At 41.0% G+C, this 26,341-nt stretch overlaps 3 protein-coding genes across 17 annotated transcripts in view; all 3 read left to right on the top strand.

The window, feature by feature from the left end:
• The window catches only part of LOC138193513 (ankyrin repeat and SAM domain-containing protein 1A), a 63,438-nt gene extending 56,550 nt beyond the window's left edge, over positions 1-6,888 (top strand). For 5 of the 12 annotated variants that reach the window (XM_069141619.1, XM_069141621.1, XM_069141620.1 and 2 more), the window contains 5 exons: positions 124-261; positions 1,425-1,607; positions 2,377-2,475; positions 2,890-2,984; positions 3,262-6,888. In XM_069141619.1, the coding sequence (XP_068997720.1) occupies positions 124-261; positions 1,425-1,607; positions 2,377-2,475; positions 2,890-2,984; positions 3,262-3,391 (645 nt within the window). In that variant the 3' untranslated portion in view covers positions 3,392-6,888. Of the gene's footprint in view, positions 1-123; positions 262-1,424; positions 1,608-2,376; positions 2,476-2,889 lie in introns of all 12 variants that reach the window. The other 7 variants (XM_069141623.1, XR_011177873.1, XM_069141627.1 and 4 more) reach the window with 7 other exon arrangements.
• Positions 6,889-12,046: 5,158 nt separating this feature from the next.
• On the top strand, positions 12,047-14,455 carry LOC138192908 (specifically androgen-regulated gene protein). Its single transcript, XM_069140586.1, has 3 exons — positions 12,047-12,151; positions 12,696-12,858; positions 12,960-14,455. The coding sequence occupies exons 1-3, from the start codon at positions 12,047-12,049 to the stop codon at positions 14,453-14,455; spliced, it is 1,764 nt and encodes a 587-aa protein (XP_068996687.1).
• Positions 14,456-24,103: 9,648 nt separating this feature from the next.
• The window catches only part of scube3 (signal peptide, CUB domain, EGF-like 3), a 72,550-nt gene continuing 70,312 nt past the window's right edge, over positions 24,104-26,341 (top strand). For 2 of the 4 annotated variants that reach the window (XM_069140509.1, XM_069140508.1), the window contains exon 1: positions 24,104-24,527. In XM_069140509.1, the coding sequence (XP_068996610.1) occupies positions 24,428-24,527 (100 nt within the window). In that variant the 5' untranslated portion in view covers positions 24,104-24,427. The remainder of the gene's footprint in view (positions 24,528-26,341) is intronic. The other 2 variants (XM_069140511.1, XM_069140510.1) reach the window with 1 other exon arrangement.

The following is a 26,341-nucleotide window of genomic DNA, read 5'->3' as shown; positions in this document are numbered from 1 at the left end:
AATGTTTAGTCATTTTTCTCAATGTTGTGATAATACGATCAAGTAGAAGCATTTACAGAGAGTTCACTCAATGTGTGATCTGTATTGTCCTACCGAGCCTCATTTATGTCTCTCTTGGTGCAGAACATCATTGCAGAGCATGAAATCCGTAATATTTCGTGTGCAGCCCAGGACCCAGAGGACTTGTGTACGTTTGCCTACATCACCAAGGACCTGCAGACCAGCCACCATTACTGCCATGTCTTCAGCACAGTGGACGTGGTAAGGACATCCTCGCCGTCCTGTCCTCCGTGTTACATGGAATACTCACTGAAATATCCGAGAGAGAAATGTGCGTGCATACGCAGGTCTTGAGGAGGCCATGTTGTTGGCAGACGTTAAACAGCAATAAAGTGGGATCGTTACAACAATAGATTGTGTGTGCTGGAAGCAGTTTAATTTTGTTTTACTGGACTTTCAGTCGGCACCATTAGACTTATTGTAAGCACTGTCACAAGGATGCTCCTTATTTCATAAAGAGGAAGTGTAAGTTTTAACAAATCCATCCGATTTCAACCACTTTTTAAGTCAAATTCATATTACTTTAAATAATTATATCATTGTGCTACACTGCTTGAAAGTTTTGTATTTTGTCATACAATAATAATTGCTTCTAGGCCCAATTTTCTCAGTTTCATATCTTTGCTAATATGATAGTGAAGCAGGTAATACATTTCATTCTGTGTGGTGTTAAATAGGTTTTAAAAAGTCATATATCCAACTTCGAACTCTGCAGGCCGACAATATGTGCAGCAATTGTATTTAGGGGAATATTTCTTCATCATCATCCTGTAGTTACACTGAGGAAATGTAACAGCTTGATAATTATCATCATTGCCCCTCCCAGTCTCCGCCAGACCTAATCCTCACCACACAAAGAAACTCAGAGTTGTGAGGCTGGAGAGGAAGGCAAGATGCACATGACGCATTTGTTTAAGGACAAGTTCCTTCATCGAAGGATGTGCAGATGATTTCGTAGCTCTGTGCCCTGTGTCTCTTCAAATGATGTGTTCCCACTGTAGGATTTCCTTTGATACCTCCCAAGGCCTGTGGTGTGAAGCGTCTTTAGTCTGAGGTGCTTGTTCACATTTGGCTGTCAGGGCAAAACAAAATAATCCAGCAGCTTTAAAGCCGAGCTGAAGTGGATGTATCCAGTTTAGGTACTGAGAGGGGCTGCTGCACAATACGCCGGAGATTACTGCCACTTCGCCACGTTATGCAATTTTGTTTTGAAGAAGTTTTAGAGGGAAAACAATCTTTGTTCTGACATGTTTTGCTGTCTCACTGCAAACTGAGCCCAGATAGTGTTGTTCTCTGGGCCGAATGCTCAGAGTCCAGAATATTTTAAAGGGTCCTGATCTTCTTCTTTCTGCCTCTCTGTATAGAACCTGACTTACGAGATCATCCTGACCCTGGGCCAGGCGTTTGAAGTAGCATATCAGCTGGCTCTGCAGGCCCAGAGGACCAAACAGCACCAGAACCACCCAGTGGGACCTGGTTTAGACATCATCGAGACCAAGTCGAGCCGACCTGTGCCCAAGCCACGCGGCAGTGTACGGAAGTCAGGGGTGAGTTGGACATCAAATGCACCGTTATACAAAAGACCAAATCCTGTACACTGTGGTCTGATGTAAAACTGAAGCATGAAGAGGACAAAACTCCAGCAACACTTTGTGGCCTTGGTGAAGGACCGTGACGCAATTTTGACCTCTTCAGATTTTTTCTCCTCTTTGCTGAGGTTGTGCCAGAAAAGAAAACTGAAGCATATCATGCATCACAAAGTCGCACTGACACCTGATGTAATACAATTAAACATTTTGGGATCAAACCTGGACAATATATTTAGTGTTGGATAATTTTTTGTCATGCTACAGCTTTTCACATCATCATGGTTCCACTGTTCTGATGTTCATCTGGCCATTAGCATTAAACCATTAAGGTGTGAGCTTGTGCTGAATATCAATAAGCTAACTTCTCCTCAGGGATGAGTCACACATCCTCAGAGGCAGCTTAATGAACTCAACGGAAATTATATAAAAAATAGTGAATTCATGTTTACTGTCATTTCTTCAAAATGTTTCCTTCATGTCTGTATTTTTGAAATATACATTTTTAAATGTGTTTATACAGGATAGTTTGACTGCACACATTTCATACTCTCACAACACCCACACCTGTAAGCTATCTCACGCTGCTCAAATCTGTGTCACCTTCTTTCCCTTTAATTTTCTCTCGGCTCCTTCCGCCCGCTTCTTTTGTGCTTTTTTTCCCGTCTTTGTTCTTTTATTTCTCGCTGTCTCTCTCCTCTCTCCTCCTGGCGGTGTTTATCTCTCCCAGGACTCTCCTCCTCTCGACAGTCGTTGCTGTTACTGTTACACCTGCACCACTCACCGTCCCTCCTATCTACCGCTGCACTCTGCCAGCCCTGCTGCCCAGGTGCTGCCACCTCCTCCTGTCCCATCTCCACCCTTTGCTCCTTTTTTCTGCCTTCCTGTTTCCACCTTTTTCCTCTAACTGCCCTGAAAACCCCATAATCCATTTGTGTGTGTGTGTGTGTCTATTGCTGTTGTTGTATTTTTCACTGTTGTTTGTAGAAAACTACAGCTGAGCTTCCCCCATTTGGACTGAGAAATCCTTAGAATTTTACTTTTGACTTTAGCGCCCTCTAGTGGCGGTATACTAGTAAGGCAGACAATGTTTACAGAATGTTTGCAGACAGGAATCATCTCTTGATTAATAACCATTGGATGTCAGCAAAGTGTAATCAGACTCACCCAATTAAGGTGTTTTAATTACTCACTGTCTCTCCACTGAGGCAGAGATTTTGATGTTCTCTGTTCGTACTTTCAGGGGGACATTGTGGACCAAGAGGGCGACTCTCAGTCCCAGGGCAGTGCCACGTGGCTCGTGGACCCCAAGGAGTCCAAGCGCACTATCAGTACTAAGTACGAGACCACCATATTCTGAATGGACCCCTGTCCTTCCTCCTGGGCCTGGTCTCACCTTCCCTACTTCCCCTCCTTCTGTGTGCCTTTCACTGTGACTCTGCCTCTCTCTCTGCGCTGGACGTCTGCCCTCCCCCGCCTTCCTTCAGCCATCGCTCGTGTCCTCCTCTGACAACACTACTGTGACAATTAACCAACTCCTTCATTATGTTAAACCACTTCTACACTTTTTATTGATTATGAATGCAACCCTTCCACCTTGTTAACCCTCTCCTAGATCACCCACGAGCCTGCCACTCACCACTCGCTCCTTTCTGTTCACCTGGTATGCTTCCTCAACTCTGTATACAATGCTTCCTCTTTTTTGTTTTTTCAATCGTCAACCTCCCGCTATTTACTCTTGGTAATAAGCTCTTTCTTTTCTTGGTGCTTCTCTCGCTCTGTTAGGCGACGGCCGCTCTGAGGCTTTTCACTCTCGATCTTTCGACTCCTGACTCCTCCGAGTGCTGAGAAAATCTGATTTACCGCAGCCGACAGTGACCCACTGCACACATCCTGTACCTGGATGGACACGTTTCCTGAGGAAACCTGTGAAACTGATCTTGTAATTCTATGCATCGGTCGGACTTTAGCAGGCTGTTTCTGATGGGTGGGATTCAGGCGTTGAAGGGGTTACACATGAGCTGAACTAAAAGAGATGTGTTTCAGTCAGCCACCTGCATAAAGCCAAAGAAGGCTCAGATCCTAGCACTGTGACACGGTCCTTTTGGAGCTAATGAAGTAAGCATTTCTGGGGAATTTCTAGATGGGGAGCAGAAAAGGGCACAGAGGCTGGTGTGGACCTGAATGTTAGGGGTCCACAAAACAGTCAAAACTACCTTAGCTTGCCCTTGTCTGTCTGTCAATCAAAGCACCAGGAATTAAACCTGGTGCTTCTTCTGGAGTGCACTAACTATGACTAAGCACTTTTACCAAATCCCCAAGTGTGTAAGATTAAGTGCATTTTCCTCTGTCTTGTCTTTTTTTTTTTTTTTTTCATCTTTTCACAACAAATGCCTTCAATGTTCATCCTGTCAGCATTGCCTTTTTTTTTTTTTTTAACGCCAGGTTAATATTTCACGGCTGCTGGTGAAAAGAGTTCATGATTATAAGTGGGGGTAATCCATCATCATCTTGCTGTTTGTGGCCATTAGTTTATTGTTATTTTTCTTTTACTTTATTTTAACCTCACTGCTTTGTGTGCGTGTGTCTGTGTCCCTTCCCTATAGCTGAACACTGGCCACTTCCAGTCAGTAAGAAAAGGACAGGAATGAGCCCTGTCGCATGGTGGGTAGGATGTTTTGTTGGAAAAGTGACCCGCTACCCGTGCAGCTCGGCAGTCGGATGGCGCTCGCAGCTCACCACAGTAACACACAGGGCCTGGAGACAAAAAGACAGACTTCCAGTGCCGCACGCTCCCTCACTTCATCCGACCTCTCCGACTTCCTCACTCCACACACACACACACACACACACACACACACACACACACACACACACACACACACACACACACACACACACACACACACTTCCATTAAGCTTCCTGTCCATCAGGAGGTGGAGTCAGATGTATTTGTTATGCTTTATGCATTTCCTGAGAATTGGAATTGTTGCTTCCCTCTCAGATGAGTTAGTGTTTACTGTTTCAGGAAATGTACCTGCAGGTTTCAATACAGAACTTGTAGTTAAAGGGGAAGTGGCAGAGATAAGGAATGGTAACGTTTTTCATTTTGATATAAACTATCAGACAAGAGACCTTACACTGTAGGTACACATCCTTCTAGGATTGTTTGTCCCATATCCGAACATTGTAGCTTCTCTTCATGACCATCAGCTCACATACATGTGTAACTGTGATAAACAATGTAATCTTGCATGGGACTCTAACCAAACTCAACGGGCAAAGGAACTGACACTACAAAGACTGTTTTATTGTGATATAACGGGATGTTTTTTTATTTGATTTGAAAGTTGTGTCTTTCTTTTTTTGTTTGTTTAGGTTTTAATTGTTTTATGGGACAATGAATTGTCCTACTGCAGGAACTGGATCAGGTGTGGTTCACTGCAGTTCTATCTCTCCTTCCCTGCTCCTTTTGTTCAGTTAATCGTGACACAATTATTCACCAAACCTGCCATGCAGGCTGGTACGACTTTTAGATTTTAGCTGCGGAGCAGAACAAATGGGGCACAGCATGTTTCTCCTCGCTAACTCCCAATATGTTGACTGTTAATGGTACTGTTTGGTCCACCAATGTGTATATGGGTACATAGTCAGGTCATTTTGATTTAACTGTTGTGTATGTGGTACGTTGTCCGGCCAGTATGGTAACTCTATGGTACACTGTCTTCAGCTCGCTGGTGTCGGCACCTTCAGCCATCAGCCTGGTCCTGTTCTGCTTTTGCACATTGCTGAGGATCAGGAGAGATATTTTGGGACTAATGTGATGACAACTATGATGAGAATGATATTGTACATGAATCTAGCGGTCTGTATTTTGATACTTGAATGATTTTTGCTTTTATAGATATATCTATATATATATGTATATGTATGTATGTATGTATGTACGTATGTAATTTTTGACGTTTGTCAAAAAAAAGAGCGAAAAAGGACTATGTCTTATAAAATTAAACATATCGTAAATAAATACCCTGTGATTTAAAAAAAAAAAAAAAGAAAAAAAAAAAAAAAAAAAAGACTGAGAAAATGACTCAGAAGAGGGACCTCACTTAAAAAAAAAAAAAGATTGTAAATAATCTTGGGCTTCCAGTCTTTTTTTATGATTATTTTTCAAAACTGTACAACTAATAAATGGCTCGGTTAGAATCGCTCTCACTGTTGAATGTTCATTTGTCCGGTCATTGTTCCTGTTTTAATATTGGGGTTTTTTTCAACATTTGGAAGATTTTTCTGTCAGATTTCAACCCCTCTTGAGTATTCACAGCTCCAGAGACGCTGTGTATCGATGCCCTCAGAGAGTCTCCACTTGTCTGTGGCCAAACGAGGTCAGTGGATGAAATGTTTGGTCGCCGTCCTCTGCACCGGTATCATAAACTTTTCTCTGCTGAAGGATGGATAGCAGCAGCTCAGAGCCAGTACAGGTGTAACCAGCTACAGGAGATAAAGAACAGAGCTGACATTAATGTATTACAGCTGACTGCTTCTTCTCAGTCTGAACAACAAACTCCTACAGCAAGAAGGAGGGGCCCAAACAACCGTTTTATTAGAATTAACAGTATATTTATTTGCAATTAAATTTTCAACAGAACAGGGTTCAAACAATCTTTAGTTTTTTCCCCTTTTGACTCCAACTACCTGAATGTAAACCTGTGAAGATCTTTAATTTTGTTGTGACTTTAAAAAACACTTAAGTTTTTACAGTGAACTGCTGTGTTCTGTTAATTTTGTGTTCTTGTTTACTTTTATCAGCTGAACTCACTTTGAGTATTGTAAATTTTTTAGGTTGTGTCTTGACAATTTATTTTTATCTTGGTTGTGAGGAAAATTAATCAACAGGAAAATTACTACAGCTATAATTAAAATGACAACTGCTGCCAAATATGTCAACAACGACAAGTCGTGTAAGAGTTGCTTCAAGATAATGCTAAAGTTTGTAAAAGTAAATAGAGGAGAGGACTAAACTCTTCACTTTATTTAGTTTATTGTGGAATCAAAGTCCTAATGTTTGATTCTTAAAATAGGCAGATCAACTCCTTCTGCAGCACATAGTTAACAAAATAGTAAAAAAAAAAAAAAAAAAAAAAAAATTATGATGTTGTTTTATCTGATTTGTCTTATTTTCTTAAGTCTTCTGACAGTTAAACTGTAATGGAGCTGACAGACATAAACATTTTGATACTGGCTGGTATATTGTTGTTATTGTACTGCTGTTAACCTGAAGTGTTTCCAAAGGATCTAAAATGTCTTATTGCTTTAGGCCCCAAATTCTGCCGGTAGAGGTAAAGTAGGTTGTTGTGTAAGTTGACTGTTTTAATTGCATATCAAACTGCAAGAAAATGTACTTTTTCATAATGTGGTTTCATTGGTCCATATTGAAAACATCAACAGAATAACGGAGCAGATAATGATGGTGATTTGATTGTTTGTCACAGATAACAGCAGATGTCACAGATGTGCGCTGATGTTCCTGGAAAACAGACGCTGATTGTGAGACTGATCTCCAGATATTACTCACGCAGACTCTCTATGGGATCCGGCCTGTAAACGCTCAAAAACATGTTTCTGAAATAAATGTTTCAGATTCTAATTTTACATTTAGACACAGATGTTGGCACCTTATTTGTGCACCGCTGATTTATTGCCCTCTGGAAATGAATTATTTCCTGGCTAGACCAAAGTGGTTGGTCAGTCCACCACTATAGTACAGGTGTATATATCTCAACAATGAATTTAAGGATGGCTGAGATATTGTATGGACAGTCATGGTCTCAAGAAAATAATTCCTACAGGGTTTGGTGGCCATCTGGTTTTTCTGTTAGCTCCACCATGAGCTGATGTTTTTGGTGTGGAGTGAAATATCTTAACAATTATTTGATTTCTATGTCATACAGATATTAAATTTAAAAAGAATAAAGATAAAAGAATAAACTATAATGACTTTAGGGATCCTCTGACTTTTCTCCTTACACCACCATTACGTTGACATTATGTTTTATTGATAAATGCAATTAGATTTAATGCAAACATTCATATTCCCGTCATGATGAACTGTAATGAGTGTCGTCATGACTGACTTTTTATTAAGCAACATAGAGTCAAAAATTAATTTATTTAGTACGTTGGTTTTTGGCCATATAACTACTAAATTAATTATTGTCCAATCAGTCTCTGCTATACTTTATGAAGGACTGATCAAATCAATCACTCAATAAATAAATCAATGTGCAGTTAAACGCACCAAACATAAGAATAAATGACATATAATTTTGTGTTAAATCTGACATGGTATTTTAGCTTTAATTTGTGTCTGTATTTATTTATTTGGGCTAATTAAAAAAAAATTGTTTGCATGTTAATATGCTAAACTGTAATGGCAAACATCTCTAATAGCAACATGCTATTAGCATTTCGTTCAAAACACAGTTGTGTTACTCTAAATCTCCTTTCACATGATAAGATATGTCTATATTTATGTGATATGACTATCATATTTCAATATTTTTGTCCAGTTGTCCGTATAAAATAAAACAACATAACATCTTTCCTTGTTGCGCTCATTCGGCTGCTGTTATTCTATTGGCTTGAAATTGGAAACGTCTCAGTCAGCTGTTCGCTGATTGGCCACCGACAGCTTGTCCTGAAGCGAGTCACCTCACCTGTCTGCAAGTTTGGTTTTTTTTCCCACCTGTGCTATGCGTCGCAGCGTAGTTTTACTGCCAGGAGGGGAGTGAGGTGCACTGCAACCATGGACTGACATCTGAAAACTGCCCTTCTTGTGTACGAACAGCTGTTTACCAAGACTTATCATCTCCGGTGAGTTATCAGGAAATTCTGTTTGTGAAGTCTGTTCGTTTCCCTTTCAGTCGTCGTACAGAGGAAGGAGGAGTTTAAAAAGTTGTCGATTTTATTACACATGTATAAATAAATCGGTGCTTTCCTGAAAATGTAATCATCCTTGTTTAGACTGGTGTGTGTGAGAGCTATTTGTCCTGAACATAGGCTATTTTGACTTTTAATTTAACTTTTTCAGGCTTTCATTTTATCTCGTTTTTTTTTGTTTTTTTTTCGGTTGTTTTTTTTTCCTGTTATTGGTTTGACCTTATAGTGTTATCCTGTGTCTGTTTGGGTCGAGTAGATTTGATTAGAAATGGATAGACAGGTGAAATAGTCCGAAAAAGACTCCTGTCAGTGTCAGAAATATTCCCACACATGACCTGCATTACAATCGTTGAACACTTGTTGGATCAGTGAGTAGACATGGAGTCAGGAAAAAGTACAAATATTTGCACACGCATGTCAATACTAGTCATTTCAGGTAAACATTAATGAAATATTTCTGTTCACTCGAGCAGCTTGAGTTGCACAACTTGCCATGAACCTTTGTTCTGGCTGACTGGCTGCCCTTGAAGACATACTTCAAACATTTTAGATCACCTTTTTTCTAACACCTTAATTTGTCATGGTAGACAGTGAGTGATGATTCCTGGATTAGTAATAACTCCGGCCCACTAACTGTGCAGCTGTTCTCACGTTAAAGTCCCGGAGCTGATCCTCCCCAGTCATAGTTAAAGTGTTGGAACGCCCAGACACACCAAACCGCTCGGCTGAATTTAAAGACGTGGAAGCAAGCAACGTAACATTCCTGTCACTATTAAATCCTGACTCAGCTGTGGGTGTAGTGAGCTTCGCCGCTGCTGCCCTGCAGGTTTGCAGTCTTGCTCAGGTTGGAGAGGTGTTGGCTGCTCAGACTTGGATGTTTCTCTGTGGTTCTGCTGATCATAATGACCTGATGGGAGGGACAGTAATTAGCAGCTTTCAGGAAGAGGCCAGTGTGTGCTTTGTCAACCAGCTCTTGTTTTCAGAAAACGTGCATAAATATGGGTGTTGGAGATCTGGTGTTTCCCAACTGTCTTTGCAGATTCTTTGTGTCAGCGGGTCAGAAACGTCACTGTCACATGCCAGAGCTCTGGATTACTGGCTCCCAACCTGGGATATCTCATAATTGATAGCTAGGGGGTCACACAAAGTTTTTTTTGTTTTTTTTAAAACATAATTTGAATCTTTTAACACCTTCCTAAAACAAAAAAAGATCCTGCAGTAATTTACCATTTTATTTCTAACAATCTGCTTTAAAGTCCTCTCTCCACCCTGCCAGCAATTCAATTTTGGTGAAGAAATACTAAATCATTTATGTATTCGTTCATTTTTGGCCCATAGGTGGATACATTCAGTCTAGAAATACTTAGAATTGCCACCATATGCCTACCATGTTAGATTTTAGTTCCCCCTCGCTCACGAAACACCCCCCCTCCCCTCCAAGAGGATCTGACCTCTGTGTTTTTCAATTGTTGTTTCTGTACTGAATAAAACTCAGGGAAGTTTAGTTTTGACATTTTTATCTTTCATATTAATAATTTCCCTGATTCCACTGAAACATCTCATTTTTCTTGGAGCATTTTTTGTATCAAACATGATTCAAATTTGAGCTGTCTTGTACTGACAGAGGGACGTATTGTTTATGGTGAAACAGTGTCTGTTTGTGTTTGTGTCTGTGTCGTTCTGAGGAACCTCATGTCCCAGTAATTTACTATTTTACAAATTTACTCAAACTAAAACATGCAACCTTGTGTCATTTATGAGGCTAATTTCCAGACAGACAGAGACGCTGATTTATGAAGTGGAACTATATAATTTCTCTTCTGTGTTCAATTAAACGTCCTCCGAGATAAGAGAACTGTTCAGGTATTTTTGTTCTGCTTTCACGAACACACCTGAACCTGACCGTGCAGCTGCAGCTTTGTGATGAATAAGTCATACAACAGGTTGCAAAGCTTTTGTCTTGGGATACTATTGCATTTGTCTGACTTATTTAACCAAATCGACATCACAGTTTGAACCTCAGATACCCTCCTTTTACTTCTCAAGTGATGATGGTATTTGCCTTTGGCAGGTGCTTATGCTTTTTAAACAAAGTGAAGACAAAGATGTAAGAACTTTGCTTTAAGTGGCTTTTTCTTCGTGCGCTCGTGGATGCTTTCCTCATGCCTGACCTGCCACCAGTAATTTGCAGAGGATAATTGGCAGGAGGCACAAGATCGCAGTCCAGAGCTGCAGCGTAACACGTCGCATCAACAGTCTTTACAAAGATTTGACATGACATGTGTATTCATGAATCACAATGACTTTAATACCAGGTAATGAACGATGCTTTAAGCATCGCTATGTGTTACTTCACGTTGTATGTAGAGCATTACCTGCATGTAATGATTTCCTCCTCTTCCTGCTTTCTGTTGCTGGAATAATTCAAAAAAGTACATTTGTCTACAGCTGTTAATGCAATAAATATTTAAACTAATATTAACAACAGTGGTATTTAGTTGATGTTCTGTCTGCACACTATATTAAGATTATATTAACATTTATTTAATGAGTTATTTTTAATACCAATTATTCAGTCAATTAGAGTCTTGACCAAAAAACATATTCAGTACGCTCGCACTCGTAAGCAAAGGTCAGCTTTATTGCCAATAAATTCAATTTAAAATCTATGTGAGGATTTATTTTTCTTTTAACAAAAATAACATAGTCCCTTTAATGTAAATTGAATGACTTGGTTGCTTCCTGTTGAATGTCTCGCTAAAAAAGGCCAGTATTGAAGCAGATGATAGAATATTGAAGATTTCACTCCCATTTAACTCTTAAATAACTGTTGAAACCCGTGAAAGGGATCAATATGTATGATAGATGTCCATAATTGTTCATATTTTGCATTTCACTGCTCCTCACTTTCATGTTAATGCATTCACTTCATTTTAATTCAGGCCCTGTCTTATGTGTAAATAAATGTTTATTAGTTCAACCATTATTTTTATTTAATGACACAATTAGCATAATTAGTTATGTTTAATATGTCACATTGACTGTGACAGAACGTTTGCTTCTTCTTGCATTAATAGAACAGCTATTACATTATGAGGATCATTTAACTAGCAGTTGTAATTTATGGCACTCGTTCATCACATTAACGAAAAGATGCTGTTTTGTTTATTAATTTTGTGGCTATTTTTAGGCTCAAATTATGGCAGCATCTCTTGTTTACTTGTTGTAGGCGATCATTCTTTCCAGGATTTGTTTAACTGTTTAAGCAATGATCATTTTGCAATGTGGAGAAAGTTGGGAGCTCATACATTTCATCTGGATTAATTTTTAATACAGCTCTTCCTTTTTTTTTTTTTTTTTCTTGACCTTTCAGATTTTTCCTTAGATTCTTGTTGAGATTTACACAATTTAAAAGAGGGCCGTGAAGCACGTGTCCTGTCCTCACCGTCTCCCTTGTGCAATGCCGAGGGGAGACACGTGGCCGGGCGGCGTTGCCATGGAATCCTTGAGCAATATGGACAGTGCGGGGAGCTGCGACAGTGTAATCAGCATGAACTCTGGCTATGTGAGTGCTGCTGTCGATCTCCTCATCTCAGTCGTCTGTTCCTGTAACTCTGACTTATCTGTTTGTTGTGTCACGTGACCTTACTGACATGCTGCTTGCATCTGAGTAAACATATTTTTGAGGATGTTTCTGTCCTCGGTTGGAAAATGAAAATGGAGAACTGAGATTTGTGCATCAGGTTGTACTGACGACTGCACGGCCAATATGAGAGGGTTGAAGTAGAGATGATTAGAGGAAGTGAATCTATATGAAGTTACAGGCTCTTGTGTTTGTTCAGTTCATTTTTCATCAAAGATGGCTAAAGGGAAGAAGATCTCAAGCTGTTCTCAGTCACCTCAACTAAATCCTTCTTGCAGGCCAATATAGAGAGAACAATAACCAAGAAGCAGACAGGGGTAATTAGTCAATCCTTTGTACATTATCTGTTCGAACAACTTTGACCTATGGTTCTCATTCTGTCTCTCATGTCTTTGTTTAGGGGTTGAAATTTGTCTGGTGTTTTTAATGTCTGTAATTTTTTCACAGTATTTTATTTTGTGTGCAGAGTGAAGACAGTATGGAGCACCTTTCTGCAGAGGAGAGAGCCTGTCTCATGTATCTGGAGGAAACAATTGAAGCCCTGGAGGTGCAGGAGGACAGCGGCTTATCCAATGATGAACTAGATTTTGGATCACAGGCAGAAGAAAAGGGTCGGATGCGAGTAAATGGTAAGTCCATGTCACCGGATATTCTGTTTTGCATGCCTTCTCAGATATGTTTCTTGAACATCACTGACTGCACTTCTACTACTTGTTTTTTTCTTTATCAGGCATTTCCAACTTGACTTCTGATGATTTAGGAAGTAGTGAAATGTCCACACCACAACCCACTCCTGCTTCAGCAGCCAACTCGAAAGATCCTGAAGCGACTGACCTCGTGACTGAACCTAATCCTCCAGCTGGTTGTAAAGTCGACTCTTCACCTTCACAGACTGAGGTGTTGAATTCAGCTTCAAATGGAGATCATAATCCTGAGAGTGTCAGCCCAGGACGGTCTGCTGAAGCCTCTGAGACTGAACTGGGTCTCATCCCTCCTCCATCAGACTTCATGGATGAACAAGAGTCTCCTTCACAGCCAGAGAAAGTAAAAGAACTTCCTCCACCTGCAAGAACGTCCAGTAACAAGCCAAGAGCAACTCTTGACCTGGAGCTGCTACGTCAGAGAGTGTCTGTGAAGAGAACTTCAACAAGCTCCTCTGTGACTGAGGAGCCTCCGAGCAAACCTCCAGCTGATGTGACTCCCGGTCTGACTCCACCAGTTGTTCCCTCTGGTCCCCAAACCAGTCCTCCTCCTGAGGCCGCTGAGTCCAGAGGTCCACCTGCTGTGGCACCAAAACCAAAGAAGCTCCCTGCCAACATTATTCTGAAGTCACACAAGGCAGCAACGTTTGATGGAAACTCAGGACACTCTGTGTCCACCAGCACTGACCGGCTGCTGTTGGACCCTCAGAGGGTCCATATGGAGGCCCTCCGGAAGCTCGGCCTGCTTAAAAGCAACGAGGCGGACTATAGTCCTGCCCTGAGCCCTAAACTGTCTCCCAAAACCAGAAGGTCATGGGCAGCTCCTTCTCCTCCAGTCAGCCCAGCAGCTTCACACACACCACCTGCGACACCATCTTACACGAATGTCAACAGCCCCCCTCCGGTCCTCGCCCCCCTGCAGCCTGCTTCTCCCGCTGCTGTAACACCATCAGCTACTTCTCCAGCTCCCTCTGCTCAGCCTCCTGATATCGTCCCAGCACCGGCTGCTTTCTGCGACCCCGTCGGACCTCCCCCTCCAGATAATGAACTGTCTGCTGCCAAAGATGTAACGGGGGCCACCGTTAATACCCCTCCTCTTACCCCTCCTGCCCTAGTCAGGCAGCCAACACCACCCAAGGTCATAGGTATCAAATCAGCCACCCTGGAGCGCTCTGGTTTGGGTCTCAGCCGTTTTATGGCTGGTCAAAACGCCGATGAGGCCGGTCAGAGTGTCAACGGCGAGCAGAGCCCCAGCCTGCTGCGTAATAATCGGCCCCGCACCGCCTCTCTGGGGGGTGGGATGGAGTTTTCAAGTGCTCAAGGAGAGGGTTTGCAGGCAGGCCATGCCACCAGCAAAGAGCCAGACTCACGGAGGTCCCTGCCTGCCCACATCGTCTTCCCGCACTCCAGAGAGTCTCAGAAACTGCCTCGGTCGCAGGGCATCAGCGTGCTGATCTGCCCTCGCTCAGAGAACGGAGAGAACCGCCGCGAGGCCCTGAAGAAGCTAGGACTGCTCAGAGACTAAGCCGTACCGCACAGCTCATCTAACTGCCACAACCTCCCTTCAGATTGTTCAAAGGATAATACCAAAGATTTATTCATGAAGATGTTACAAAACCTTCGTGAAGCAGCTTAGCTACATATTTATTCATTTCCCTGCAATAGCCATCATGTGACTGCATCACATGACATCACGTGACAGCTAATGTCATGCCAACACTTGCATCTACTTGTTACTATATGTATTTATTTCTTATAAAAGTGGCAAGCAACACTGTTTGGATAATCACTGACTCACTGTGGCTGCGCTTTTTGTAAGTTACATCCCATTATTTTAAAGAGACAGTAATGAGCTGTTTCATTGTGTTTTGTGATATACAGGTACGAGCCGTGTCTGCTTTTGTAACTTATTTGGATCAATGATTTCATTGTGTGACTGGGTCTCTTCACAGTTCTGCTTTTTGTAATATTTTCACTTCCTATATTCTATTTTTTTTTTTTTTTTTTTTTTTTTTTTTTTAAACTTGATCTTGTTTTGTTTTTGTTTTCTGGCAAGGCGGTTTGTGTATTTTTTTTCAGGGTGCTTATGAAATGAATAAAAATGTAGAAAGTATGTCATGAATTGCAGGAACATACCTTACTGTAACTCAAAGCTCGTACTCAGTGGTTACTCCCTGATAAGAATCTGAAACATGTGGTTTGCATGGCTGCGTAATGACGCCGATGTCAAAACTCATGTGCGCGTTAGACAGCAGCAGTGTATGGAAAGTTACTAGTGGCAAGCATTATTCGATTTTTTTTTTTTTGATCAAACAGTGACCACAAGTCACATGTTTTCTTTGCCTGCATTTGGAATATTTAACATTTGTTTGGTTTGCCTTTGGTGATTTATGAAACATAGACCCTCATGTTTCATGTCAAATCACAAATTGAGGCACCAGTTTTCTGGCTCAGCTTTTGCACCTTTATCTGAGAACTGGTGCAACCTGTTTTTTCACCTCCTGGTTCAGTTTCTGCTGCTCATAATGGCATGTTTACGAGCCAACGGGCTGTCTGAAAAACATTTCATCACCCCTGCAGACTTTTAGACACAAATAGATTTGCTCTCTCCTGCCGTATGCTGTTAGAAATTTATTTTTTTGCTGAATTTGACAAATATTTATTCTGAGCAGGTGTTTACGGCAGGGTGCTGAATTACAGTGTTAGTAGAGAACACAGTGGTAGTTTGGCTTTACCACACCCATCATATCTTCTCAATGTTATTCTTCATCTACCACCTTATTTTCATGTGTTTTTCTGTATATTTTTATACTTATTTTTCCTACGACGATAAGTATCTTTCAGCGGGATTTTATTTTTAAGAGGAGCCGAATAGAAAAGGATTTGAATATTGTTTTGAATATTATAGATTAAAAAAGATAAAGCACATGTATAGAATTTGCAACTGAGATGAAGTGGAAACTATTCATTGTACTGTCAAGACACCAGAAGGTACGAGTAGGTAAAGTATCAGTGGTGTGTTTTTAAATTTTAGCATACCTCTTTGACAGTAAATCCAGGAGAAAAAGGAAGCAGCAGTGCTGTCAGACAAACGCAGATAGCTTTGTGCTGCTCTGAGGCATGTTGGTATGTGAGCGATCCTTTCTCTTCACCTGACAGAAGACCTGACTGACGAGAACGCAGTGACAGCACCTGTCACTTTTACTGTTACCCTCAGAGTCATCAGATATCAGTGGCTGCTATGAATACCATTCAGTCTACATACCTTCCCCATATTCCCGCATCATCTTCAGTATAATTATAAAGATGTCTAAAATGCAATCTGAGATGAGGAAAAAATGGAAACTATGTTTATGAAACTTTTAATAATTGGTATGCAACAATGTGACATGACAGAAAAACAGGCTACAGTGTGAACACCTTTCATCAATCTGCAGTAGATGTTGTCAAACTGTGGGTCGCACCTCGCCAAGGGGAGCGCAAGAGAGTTGAAGGTGGGAAAGTTACGAGTAAGGTGAGTTTTTGTTGTTGTTTCGTGTTAACATACAAAAAAACAGTACAGAACAATGACAGTCTCGCTTCTTTACATGTCAGTTGAGTATCAGCTGCCTTAGAGTCACACCTCCTAAAATGCAATACAATATATATTTCACAAATGTTGATGTCAATATATACCAAACCAAACCAAAGTAAAAAAAAAAACAACAACCCAACAACAGCTAAGGAGTAGGAAAAGGGTAGAACAAGACGTTACACTAAATCATTCAGACAAAGGTGCAACTAACTTTGTGGCACGGGTTTGCTTAACTTTTCTTATACATTTGCTTTGGAGTGAGAGTTCATTTTTAAGTGTATTGAACACTGGAGAGGATTTGGCAAATCGACATTTATGTATATAATATTTGGTTATAATTATTATGTTGTTAACAAGAAATTCAATTTACTTGTTTAATTTAGGTGTTGGTGTGTTATCTATGTTGTTTTTAATTAATTGTATAAGTGCCGTTGGAATGTTTTGTATTACCTTAATATAGTTTTCCATGGAGCAGTCCAGTTCCTATTTGCTATTAAACTCTTCTGCTTTAAGTACATTACCATTTCCATCCATTAGGTGCATGATTGACCGTATCTGTTTTTCCATCCAGTCTTCCATAAATATAGATTGTCTTCTACTTACAATGACTCTGTGGGACATTGTAAGGACTAAAGTTACGCTTATAAATCATGTTCCAGTGTAACAGGACTTGTCGGTGAAAGGCAGAGAGTTTGATTGGCAATCAAAAATTGAGATTTCAAAGTCACATTTTAACAAGACTTCTGTACCGCCCAGCTTATTAAACAGCAGAGGAGGAAGTGAAAACCATAATTCTTTTCCATTTCTTATGAAAGACTGAAGCCATTTTATTTTTAGAACTCCATTCATAATTTTAAAATCAATTGCTTTTAACCCACCTTCTTCATAGTTTTTATTATTATTATTATTATTATTATTAGGTCTCCTTTTCAAATGTAATGGTGCTTATTTTTCCAGATAAAATTAAAGTTAAGTTTGTTTATTTCTTTGATAATTCTGGGAGCTATAGCCAACGAGTATGCAGGGTAGATTAGCCTTGATATAATTTCTGTTGTTATTAATAGTGTTCGTCCAAATAATGTTATGTCTCTTTGCAACCAACTGTTTGATGTTTTCTTACATTTATTAATAGTACTTTCAATATTCTTGTTTTCACTGGCGTCTGAACAGTTGGTTACGAGTAAGGTGAGGTAACAGAGACAGCATAACCGGAAGTTATCGCTTGACCTGCTGATTTTTTTTTATTTTTTTTTTTATCCAATTTAAGCTGCAGCAGTGGGTGTGACATTCAAGATACGTTCATCTTTTGGCAATCAGGAGCATACTTCTCAGATATAAAACTCAGTCAAATCTGAACCTACATACACCATGCACACATTTTCAGACGGACTGGGACTTAACACTTTCAGAGGATAGCCGTATCTCCCGTGTCTGTCGCTAATAGATGTCCGCAAATCGCTTAGAAATCAGAAAAGACGCGCCTTAAAGATCTCCAGAACTTGCCTGAGAATCATCAAGTTTTTAAGTTTTCCTCAAAATAAAAAGTTATCCTGTGATACTTTTCGTAGCATGCGTAGGTACGCTTCAAACAGGAACTGATAATGGACAACTCGGCGTTCTTGCGATGACGCTAATTTGCCAAAAATAAAGACAAACCTTGCCTAAAAACCTAAATGTGGTTTAAGTTACTGCCCAGGCCAAATTTGCTTCACGACTGCACCACTTCCTGTTTACAGTAGATTATGGGAAGTGTAGTTCTAAAATATAGAGACGCTTATGCCACAAATTGAAGCAGGTCAAAGAATAATAACAGTAATATAAAAAGTCCTTTCAATATAACATTTTTAGCAAACATTTTTTTAGACTCTACAAAGGTTCAGAATATTCTTACGTTCCTCCAGCACTGACTCTCTCTTCTGTCAAGTTCATTTACAGATATTTTCCCGTTTTAACTGAGTTATAATTGATGTTATTAATTCCTTCGTTCCGTGACAAGTCAAAAGGGTCTGTTGTCTCAGTTTTGTGGCCCCACAGTGTCAGACTTTAAAAACCTCTGACCACTAGAGTGCAGTCTAGATTCACGTGTGTGTGCGCCATTACAAGCACTAACGCTGGAACCAGACCGTGGCAGAGGGCTCATATGTTAGACAGCATTTAATAATAAGCACAGATGCCGATTTTCCACATCTCATTCTTATAAACACACTGCAAACAAACTCAGGCCTTCAAACAGAGAAAAGTGATGAATTTAAATATGTCTGCTTCTACTCCACACCACAAATAACATCCTGAAATAGAGGAAAAAGAGAACAGTGAATTTTTCTGCCCGTGAATGATTTGTTATTGTAACTAACATATGCCTTTTGTTTGCATACTTTTTATATTTCCATGATGAGCTCTTGAAACATCGTCTCAACGGATTCATTTAGGAATCACACAAGGCCATCATTTCTTGTTAAAGACCATCAATGAGGATTAGACCGCATTTGTTGTAAATCTTTTTCTGTGTTTACATATTTATGATTAACAGTAATATAATAAATGTTCTATCATCCACACAAAAGCTGAGTAACAAGTCAGCATTTACTTTAATTTGGCCAGAGGGAACTGAGTTTGTATCAAGAGTTTTCTTTACTGTCAGAAAAAAGGAAAACTCTTGACTCTATTTCCATTTTATGTGCCTCATACTTCGAAGTCTTTTTGAAGCTCAGTCATTCAAAATATGGAAAGATTTTGCTTATGGCACAATTAAATTTGGTTCACTGATGAAAATGAATTGGGTTCAGCTGTTGACCCATGAATTATCTCATAAAACTGGCTTTTGTCGTGGAAACGGGACTTGTTGCATTTGATTTTTTAAAATTTTCTATACAGACTTTTATTCGTTTAGTCTGGCAAAAGAACATGTTTTCTTCTGTTCTGCCTATGAGGTTAGACTCAGCCTGAGTCAGTGTGACTCTGAGATCTTGGTCCTGAGCTGCAGTTTTCATCTTTCCAAACACAATCACTGTGTCTTGTTTCTTTCAGAGGAAATGATTCAGGTCAGGGTATTAGAGAAGAATGTAGAAACTGAATGTGGGCGATTTGCTGGAAGGTTTTACTCATCAAAGTGTCACAGTGACCCTCGAACAAAATCATCAGTCATGCTGAGGTTAGAGAGCCTCAGTTTGGTATTTCACTGGTTATATGAATTGAACATGACCCAACATCTTGCAGGTTTAGAAATGTTTGGCATCTTGTGATGCACAGATGAGCTCAAAGCTCCTCTGAGACACTCCCCGGTGTTAGAAGCAGGTAGGCGTCGAGCTGCTGCACTATCTGGCTAGACAGTGAGCTCATGGGACTTCCCCGGCGTCCTGGTCCTGTTCTGTACTTACCTACTTACATATTGTCTGTCTGAAAGAGGCCACCGAAAGCCCGGTCCTTTTTCTCCACATGTGGGTTGATCACTGAGGATCAGTGGAGACAAAGTGGCACAGAGCAACTGCTGAGTGTGCTGGGCTTTAAGTGAGCCCAGCCCAGTTCTGTGTCATCAAAAGAGTTCACCCAAAATATATGGGTATTATCTCTATCCTGTGTGTGTGTGTTTGTGTTTGTGTGTGTGTGTGTGTGTGTGTGTGTGTGTGTGTGTGTGTGTGTGCCTTCGGATAAGCAGTAAGCTCAGTTATACTTTTTAGTTGTATAGGGATTGATACTTTTAACGATACAGGCTTAATCAGGGTTACATTTTGGTTCTTAACTGGACAAAATCTTTCTCTCCATCTCACTTGATCTTGATGAGTCCACCTTGATTACAGTTGTTCACGCACACCCACATACAGGAGCTACAGTACAAGCACGCACCTCTATTTTCTCCACTAGCTGCACGCTCACTTTAGTAGCTCACAAGCCTGTCTGTAGCTCGTCTACCTCCCTGCTGCAGCAACAATAAGATAATATAACTAGGACTCTCTCTCCAAGCCCTCATAACCCAGAGCCTGACAGCATGGGGGTGATAACACTCGTTAGAAACACCAGAGTGTGTGATGCTACAAATTCAACACAGCTTAAATGCCTCTTGTGCCTCTGAGGTTGTTTTCATCTGTGATGCTACAGATGTATTCTTTGACAAGCAGGAAGAAGTCTCTCCGTCATGGTGTGTGTGACACCTCTGTTTCTTCTGCCTTGATGACTGTATTTCCTTTTGCCCTCTTGCTCCCTGTTAGCACCACTGACTGAGGCTGTGGTCGGGAGGCATTCCTGGGGCAAGCCCACAGCATTCGCTGGGATGCCTGCACTAAAGTGTGGAACTCAGCAAGCCACTCTGCTCCCCTGTGGTGCTGGCATGGTGAGTACCAAGACATCCTGCTGGGCCTGCGGTGGTGTTGGTAACCTCGCACATGAAGAGAGTAAAAAACAGGGAGGGAAGAGGAAAAGTTCTGCGCTCTGAGCCCCGGCATTTTCACACATTAATCTTTCAGACAATTGGGGAGCATAAATGTCCAACTGGAAGGAAGTAAATGAGGAACTGAGGTGATGTGTCCCTGTGTATGACCATCTGGAAGAGAACATTAGGCTCTCTGCAGGGCTTCTTACTCCACAGTTCATTAGCATGCAGTCTAGTAACAGTGGTGGCTCTCGCAGTCGCCTCCCAACATGCATCCATCTTGCATTTATCTTTCAGCAACAGAAGTCGGAGCATGGTCTGACTTTGATATTTTGAAGTCCAAATAAAAAGTAGGTTGTAACAACACTGACTAAAACAACTGGTTACCATATCTTTGGGAGAGTTTTGAATTTCTAAGTGACTGTTGCCGCAGATAGAACAGCTGTGGCAGCTGTTAAATGTGGTGTATCGCTGACAGTCATACATTTTTCATATAGATCTTGCATCAGCTCTTATAAAAGAAAAAGCTGCAAACAGATTTGGCCTTTAAATTCTGTAAAATCCAGAACGAACCCAGTGCTATTCGCTCTATGCAAAAACAAGTTAAGGCAGGTAAATGGTCAGTCACTCTGCAGCAAATCTCATGAATATGTTGCATAAAGACTGTCTGAGTCCCTGTGGCACAGAGCTTGATTTGACTTATTATCTATGAAAGATCCTCACTGATGTCTTGACACCTTTCCTCACTCCTGCACTTTTCTTTACCCTGTGTGCAGCCAAAGTCCTTTTCATGACGCGAATCATGAATTAAACATTGCCTGGGTTTCCCTTGTGTGTCTGTTGGTGTAAAAATAGCTTGGTTTGGTGCACAGGGTAATGCCCGTGCACAGCCCTCTGTCTTTAATGAAGTGTTGCCATAAAAAAAAGTGTACTCATCCTCCACCGCGACTTGTGCTCAGGCTCTGTGGCAGCTCTGTGCTGACTTTCTCAAACTCCCCGAGTGACTCTGAGCTCATTTGGTTATACAAGTGCTCACAATTACCCAGAGATTTGGACAGAGGGACATGGGATATTTCCATATCCCTGACGGATGTTATTTTAATTACACCGAACTGCTTGACTTTGTGCTGTGGATTTACATGTTTTTTCTTCTTCTGTGGATGCGAAGACAGATTCTCGGAAGGTTATTCTGTTGTACTGAATCTCTTATTTATCGAGGCCCCGAGTCCCTGGCAAAACACAGGGTAGCATGGGAAACCAGATTGAATTACATTGTTTGTGAAATGTCTGTTTTTGAATCTAAGATAATTACAATTTCACATGTAATCTTTAAAGTACAGGTAATGACAAAATTTTAATAATATACAAGATAAAGAAAATAATCCTTTGTGCCCTCAGCCATTTCAGATTATGTTTCAAATTCTCTGCATCGTCTGAAGAAAGCTGAGCTGTTATCTCCAATCAGCCTCATTGTGTGCCCCTAATTAAATTTGATTGGGAAAAAAATTACACATGGGAGCCGGCGTGATAATTATAATGTAGAATCTGCCCGTACGTCGAAACTCAAACATAAATGTATCACCACAGCTGATTAATTTCGGTGATAATACAGAGAGAGGCAGCAGGTGTGGGGAAACAGATGCTTTTCCTCCGCAGGACGCTTCCTGGAAACAAATGTTTCATATGTCATCGCTGGTGAAATGTGGCACAGGAGCTCAGTGGGTTGTGCTGCTGGTAATGTGAGAGAGGTCTGTTTTGATTCATGTAACTCCTCAGGCCTCATTTTTCTTCAGGTCTTACGGGTAATGGTGCACAGAGTAAGTCATGATCAGTGATTTGTTGTGGATCTTTTAGCTCGAGAATTTGACTTCAAAGCTCTTAACGTGCTCATTCTGTTTCATCTTTATTTGGTTTGAGGAAATACTGGCTTAAAATGGTTTTGTTTTTACAACATGCATCACAAATACCTGAGTGAATCTCATTACTGATTTCTGACACCAGACGTGGTTTATTTATTCAAAGCCAGGAGCAGAAATCAATGAGGCAAATGCAGCAGTTGAGCTAAATCTCCTGCAGGAAAATACTCAATACTGACAAGCGGGTAATGTGGTGTTGGTTATGGTTTTGGAACCAGATGACACAAAATATAATTTACATCCAGGTTTTTGTTTTTGATTCCTGTACCAGATGATTCCCATAAAGCGTTCACCAGTGTTCCTGTGAACAATTACTGATTGTTAGTTATCATACCTTAGGAACTGATTCATTTTGAACAGCTGCTGTAGTTAGTTCATTTAGCACAATGAGTTATTATCAAGAGGGCTTTTTATTGAAAATGTAATTTACTTTGTGTGCATATTTGTATGCGAGTTCCAGGTCCATTTGGATTTTAGTTCATTATGCAAGTCCAGCTCCGGCTGTAACAGGGACATGAAATTGCTTTAGGGCCCCATTGACCTTGGAATAAGAATGATGTGCAAGGACATCAGTCGAGGTATAACATAAACGTACTGTAGGTTTTCATTTTTCAGATTTGAAATTAGTTTTGCAATTTAATGCTAAAGTTGAACTTTTACCTCCATTTAGAGTGCAGGTGTGACAGATTGGATGAATATAAATGTATTTCCCCACCCAAATTATTTTAAGAATGCCTTTCAATATTCTGTAATATTATAGTTTTAATTGGACTTTTTCTTAATGTTATTTGCTGTTGGTAAACAGTTTTAATGAGACGTTACGCCAGTAAAATAGCATCACATCACTGCTGAAGCATGATGTAATGAAAGTAGGCACTTATTGGTTTGTTAGCTGGACTGGATGAGCTCTACAGTCTGCTGGGTGAGAACAAAATGTAATCTCCAGGCTATTATTTTCCACATCTGAGTCATCCGCCCTCTTGTCCCCCTTTTCAGACATTGCTTTTACCGCGCCGCCGTGAAGGCAACTTTTTTTTTTTTTTTAATTTTTTTTTTTTTTTTTTTTTTTTTTTTTTTTTGTCGCGCAGGTGGCACCAGCCAGGTGACCGAACGAGCCCGACCCACCGTGCACTTGGTAACCCCGGTCCACCTTGAGCCCAACCAGCACCTGTGTGTGTAAATTCCTGCAGAACAAAAAAGGAAAGCATTGAAAGGCAGTTAGAGAGGAGAAGGAGCAGCAGACGAGTCCGGAGCGCAGCGCGGACGCTTCTTCGTCTCTCCTCCCCCTTCAGACCTCGCCGCTGCACTCCATCTCTCCCTCTTTTCTTCCCTCTCTCTCTCTCGCTCTCGCTCTCTCTCTCTCTCTCTCCCTCTCCCTTTCTTAAATTGACATTGGTCTGGCTCGAAACATGATAACAGAAAAGTCTTCCTCCGCTCCGCGTTGTCGGGCTACCCTCAACCCCGATCACTTGAAACTCAAATAAGCAGGCGTCAAGAGGAAAAAGGGATCGCACAGTATCCTGTCAGCGGGTGCTCAGAGGGGAATAACAAGAGACCTTTATACCACACACACCCTTGTATGTGCTCTTGCGCATCGTAGACCTTAGAAAGTGCTCGTGTTCAACTACAGTGAAAGTTAACATGTATATGCACGCTTTGATACGCGCGAGCCTTGGATTTGTAGGTTTCTGCCTGGTCGCTTTTGTCCAACAGTCAGCTTCAGGAAGTAAAACCACTCAAGGTAAGTTTTCACCTCAAAATACCTTTTTTAAAAAAAATGTTTACTCATCGTGGCCGGGATGAACTGCTTTAATTTTCTGCATGCCTCATTAGTAGATTTATTGGATGCCTTTGGGAAGCTGGTAACGTTCGTCTAAATGTGCGTAAAACAAGTTAAAACTAGAATGTTTTGAAATGTTATGAGCAGAAGTTAAGTTTTTACAGACTTTGAGCCATCAATTATTCCGAGTTTGACTCAAGCAGATGCCTTCTGTTGATTCAGCGCCTTATTTTGCAATCATTTAATAGCTTTTTTTTTTTTTCGTGTGTGTCAGTGTGCTCAGTTGCTTATATTTGTGCAGACTTGCCAAGACCGAAAAGAGAGGAAACAAAATAAGGCTTGAATTAAGTTCCACTGAGAGTTTGCAGTTGTCTTTGATCTTCAGACAGCATCATCAGTGTGAACAGTTATGTTTCATAGCTCATGCTGTAGGTAATTGTAGTGAGACTACCAGGAGGCATTTGTCACAGTCCAGACAAGTATTTGACACCGGCCTGTAACCCACACATGGAGGAGTCTCTGTCTGTCAGACACTGCAGCTACAGTACCGTCCTACCCAGCTGGCTGCCCTCCTGCTCTCTTTTTCTGGTGCGAATTTATTCAGACCCAGACAAGGGCAGCCTGAATCAAAACTCTGGCACTTTACAGGAGCAAGACAGACATGGTGTAATACACTCAATTTCTGATTCACTCATCCGTCTCCTCTAGGTTTTCATCACTTAATTTTCCCACAATACAAATGCCAAGCCGGAGCTGCCAGAAGTATTTGCATGCAAGGACACATCATGGTTTCTGTGTGAGTGTTGATTGTGGTTGGTGATGTTTTGCACTCACAAAAAGACATCTCTCGGGCGGTCGACAAGGCAAAAAGAGAAAGGGGGTGGGTGACTTTTTTTGCATCCTGGGTGGTCTGCCCCCACTTGTGGGAAAACTCAATATTTACATTTTGCAATTAGAACTACTTTTTTCTCACTTCATTTTCCACAACATTGATTACACACTTCCTTGTAGTGTGGAATGCTGCTGTATGAGAGTCGGTCCGTAATGGCATGCACCTGTTTGTTGGTCACCGAGTGAAACGCAGTGGACGACCACTTGATGGGCTTCTTCTCCAGTTCCTGTTTATCCAGCAGCTCGGCAGTGACATATTATCTGTGTTAGGCTCTGAAGTTATTTGTGAGCATACTTTGTGCCTAACTGAAAATAAATATTGTGTTTGATGTCAGTGGCAAACTCTGTGGCACTGACGAGTCTGCAAGCTGGGAACAATTTTGAAAAATGGAGGAGCAGAGAGATGAACAATGAGTGAAAAAAACAAAAAAACAACACAATTTGTCAGCTCTATTTATTCAAGGCAGATGTTGTCTTTCATCAATGTCACTCTAATCATGGCACAGTGTTTCAGGCATCAGTCATTACTCTAGGAAAAAAAAATTAGGAGTGAAAGAGCAGAGAAATGAGGGAGGGAAGATTTGAGGATGTTGGCGGAGAGAATGACAAAGAAGGGAAAAATGAGAGCGGGGACACAGGAGAGATTAAATGTGCGCAGAGAGAGAGTGAGAGAGAGAGAGAGAGTGAGAGAAGAGGTTTCTTAGTGAGCGAGCAGCAACAAGCGAGGAAAAAGGGAACGAAAGAGGGGAGCCTTAGACGTCATGGCAAATCACTTTCCCTCGAACGGAGTCAGGAGCTCTTTGCTAATGCAGCGGCACCAAGGCAACGGTTGGTGTGGGGCTGACATGCTGCTGTGGCTGGCTGTGTTGGTGTAACCTCTGCTC

Source organism: Embiotoca jacksoni, unplaced genomic scaffold, assembly GCF_022577435.1.
Source record: "Embiotoca jacksoni isolate LCO1_2020_lvr unplaced genomic scaffold, fEmbJac1.0.p SCAF_9, whole genome shotgun sequence".
Lineage (NCBI taxonomy): Eukaryota > Metazoa > Chordata > Actinopteri > Embiotocidae > Embiotoca > Embiotoca jacksoni.
Note: the sequence above shows the minus strand (reverse complement) of the source record. Positions and strands in the feature narration are given on the sequence as shown.

Bases quoted from the DNA above. Each gene is read 5' to 3' on its own strand.
- LOC138192908 (XM_069140586.1), top strand. From the start codon at position 12,047: ATGCCGAGGGGAGACACGTGGCCGGGCGGCGTTGCCATGGAATCCTTG. The intron at 12,152-12,695 runs GTGAGTGCTGCT...TTTTGTGTGCAG, and splicing joins TCAGCATGAACTCTGGCTAT to AGTGAAGACAGTATGGAGCA. The intron at 12,859-12,959 runs GTAAGTCCATGT...TTTCTTTATCAG, and splicing joins GGGTCGGATGCGAGTAAATG to GCATTTCCAACTTGACTTCT.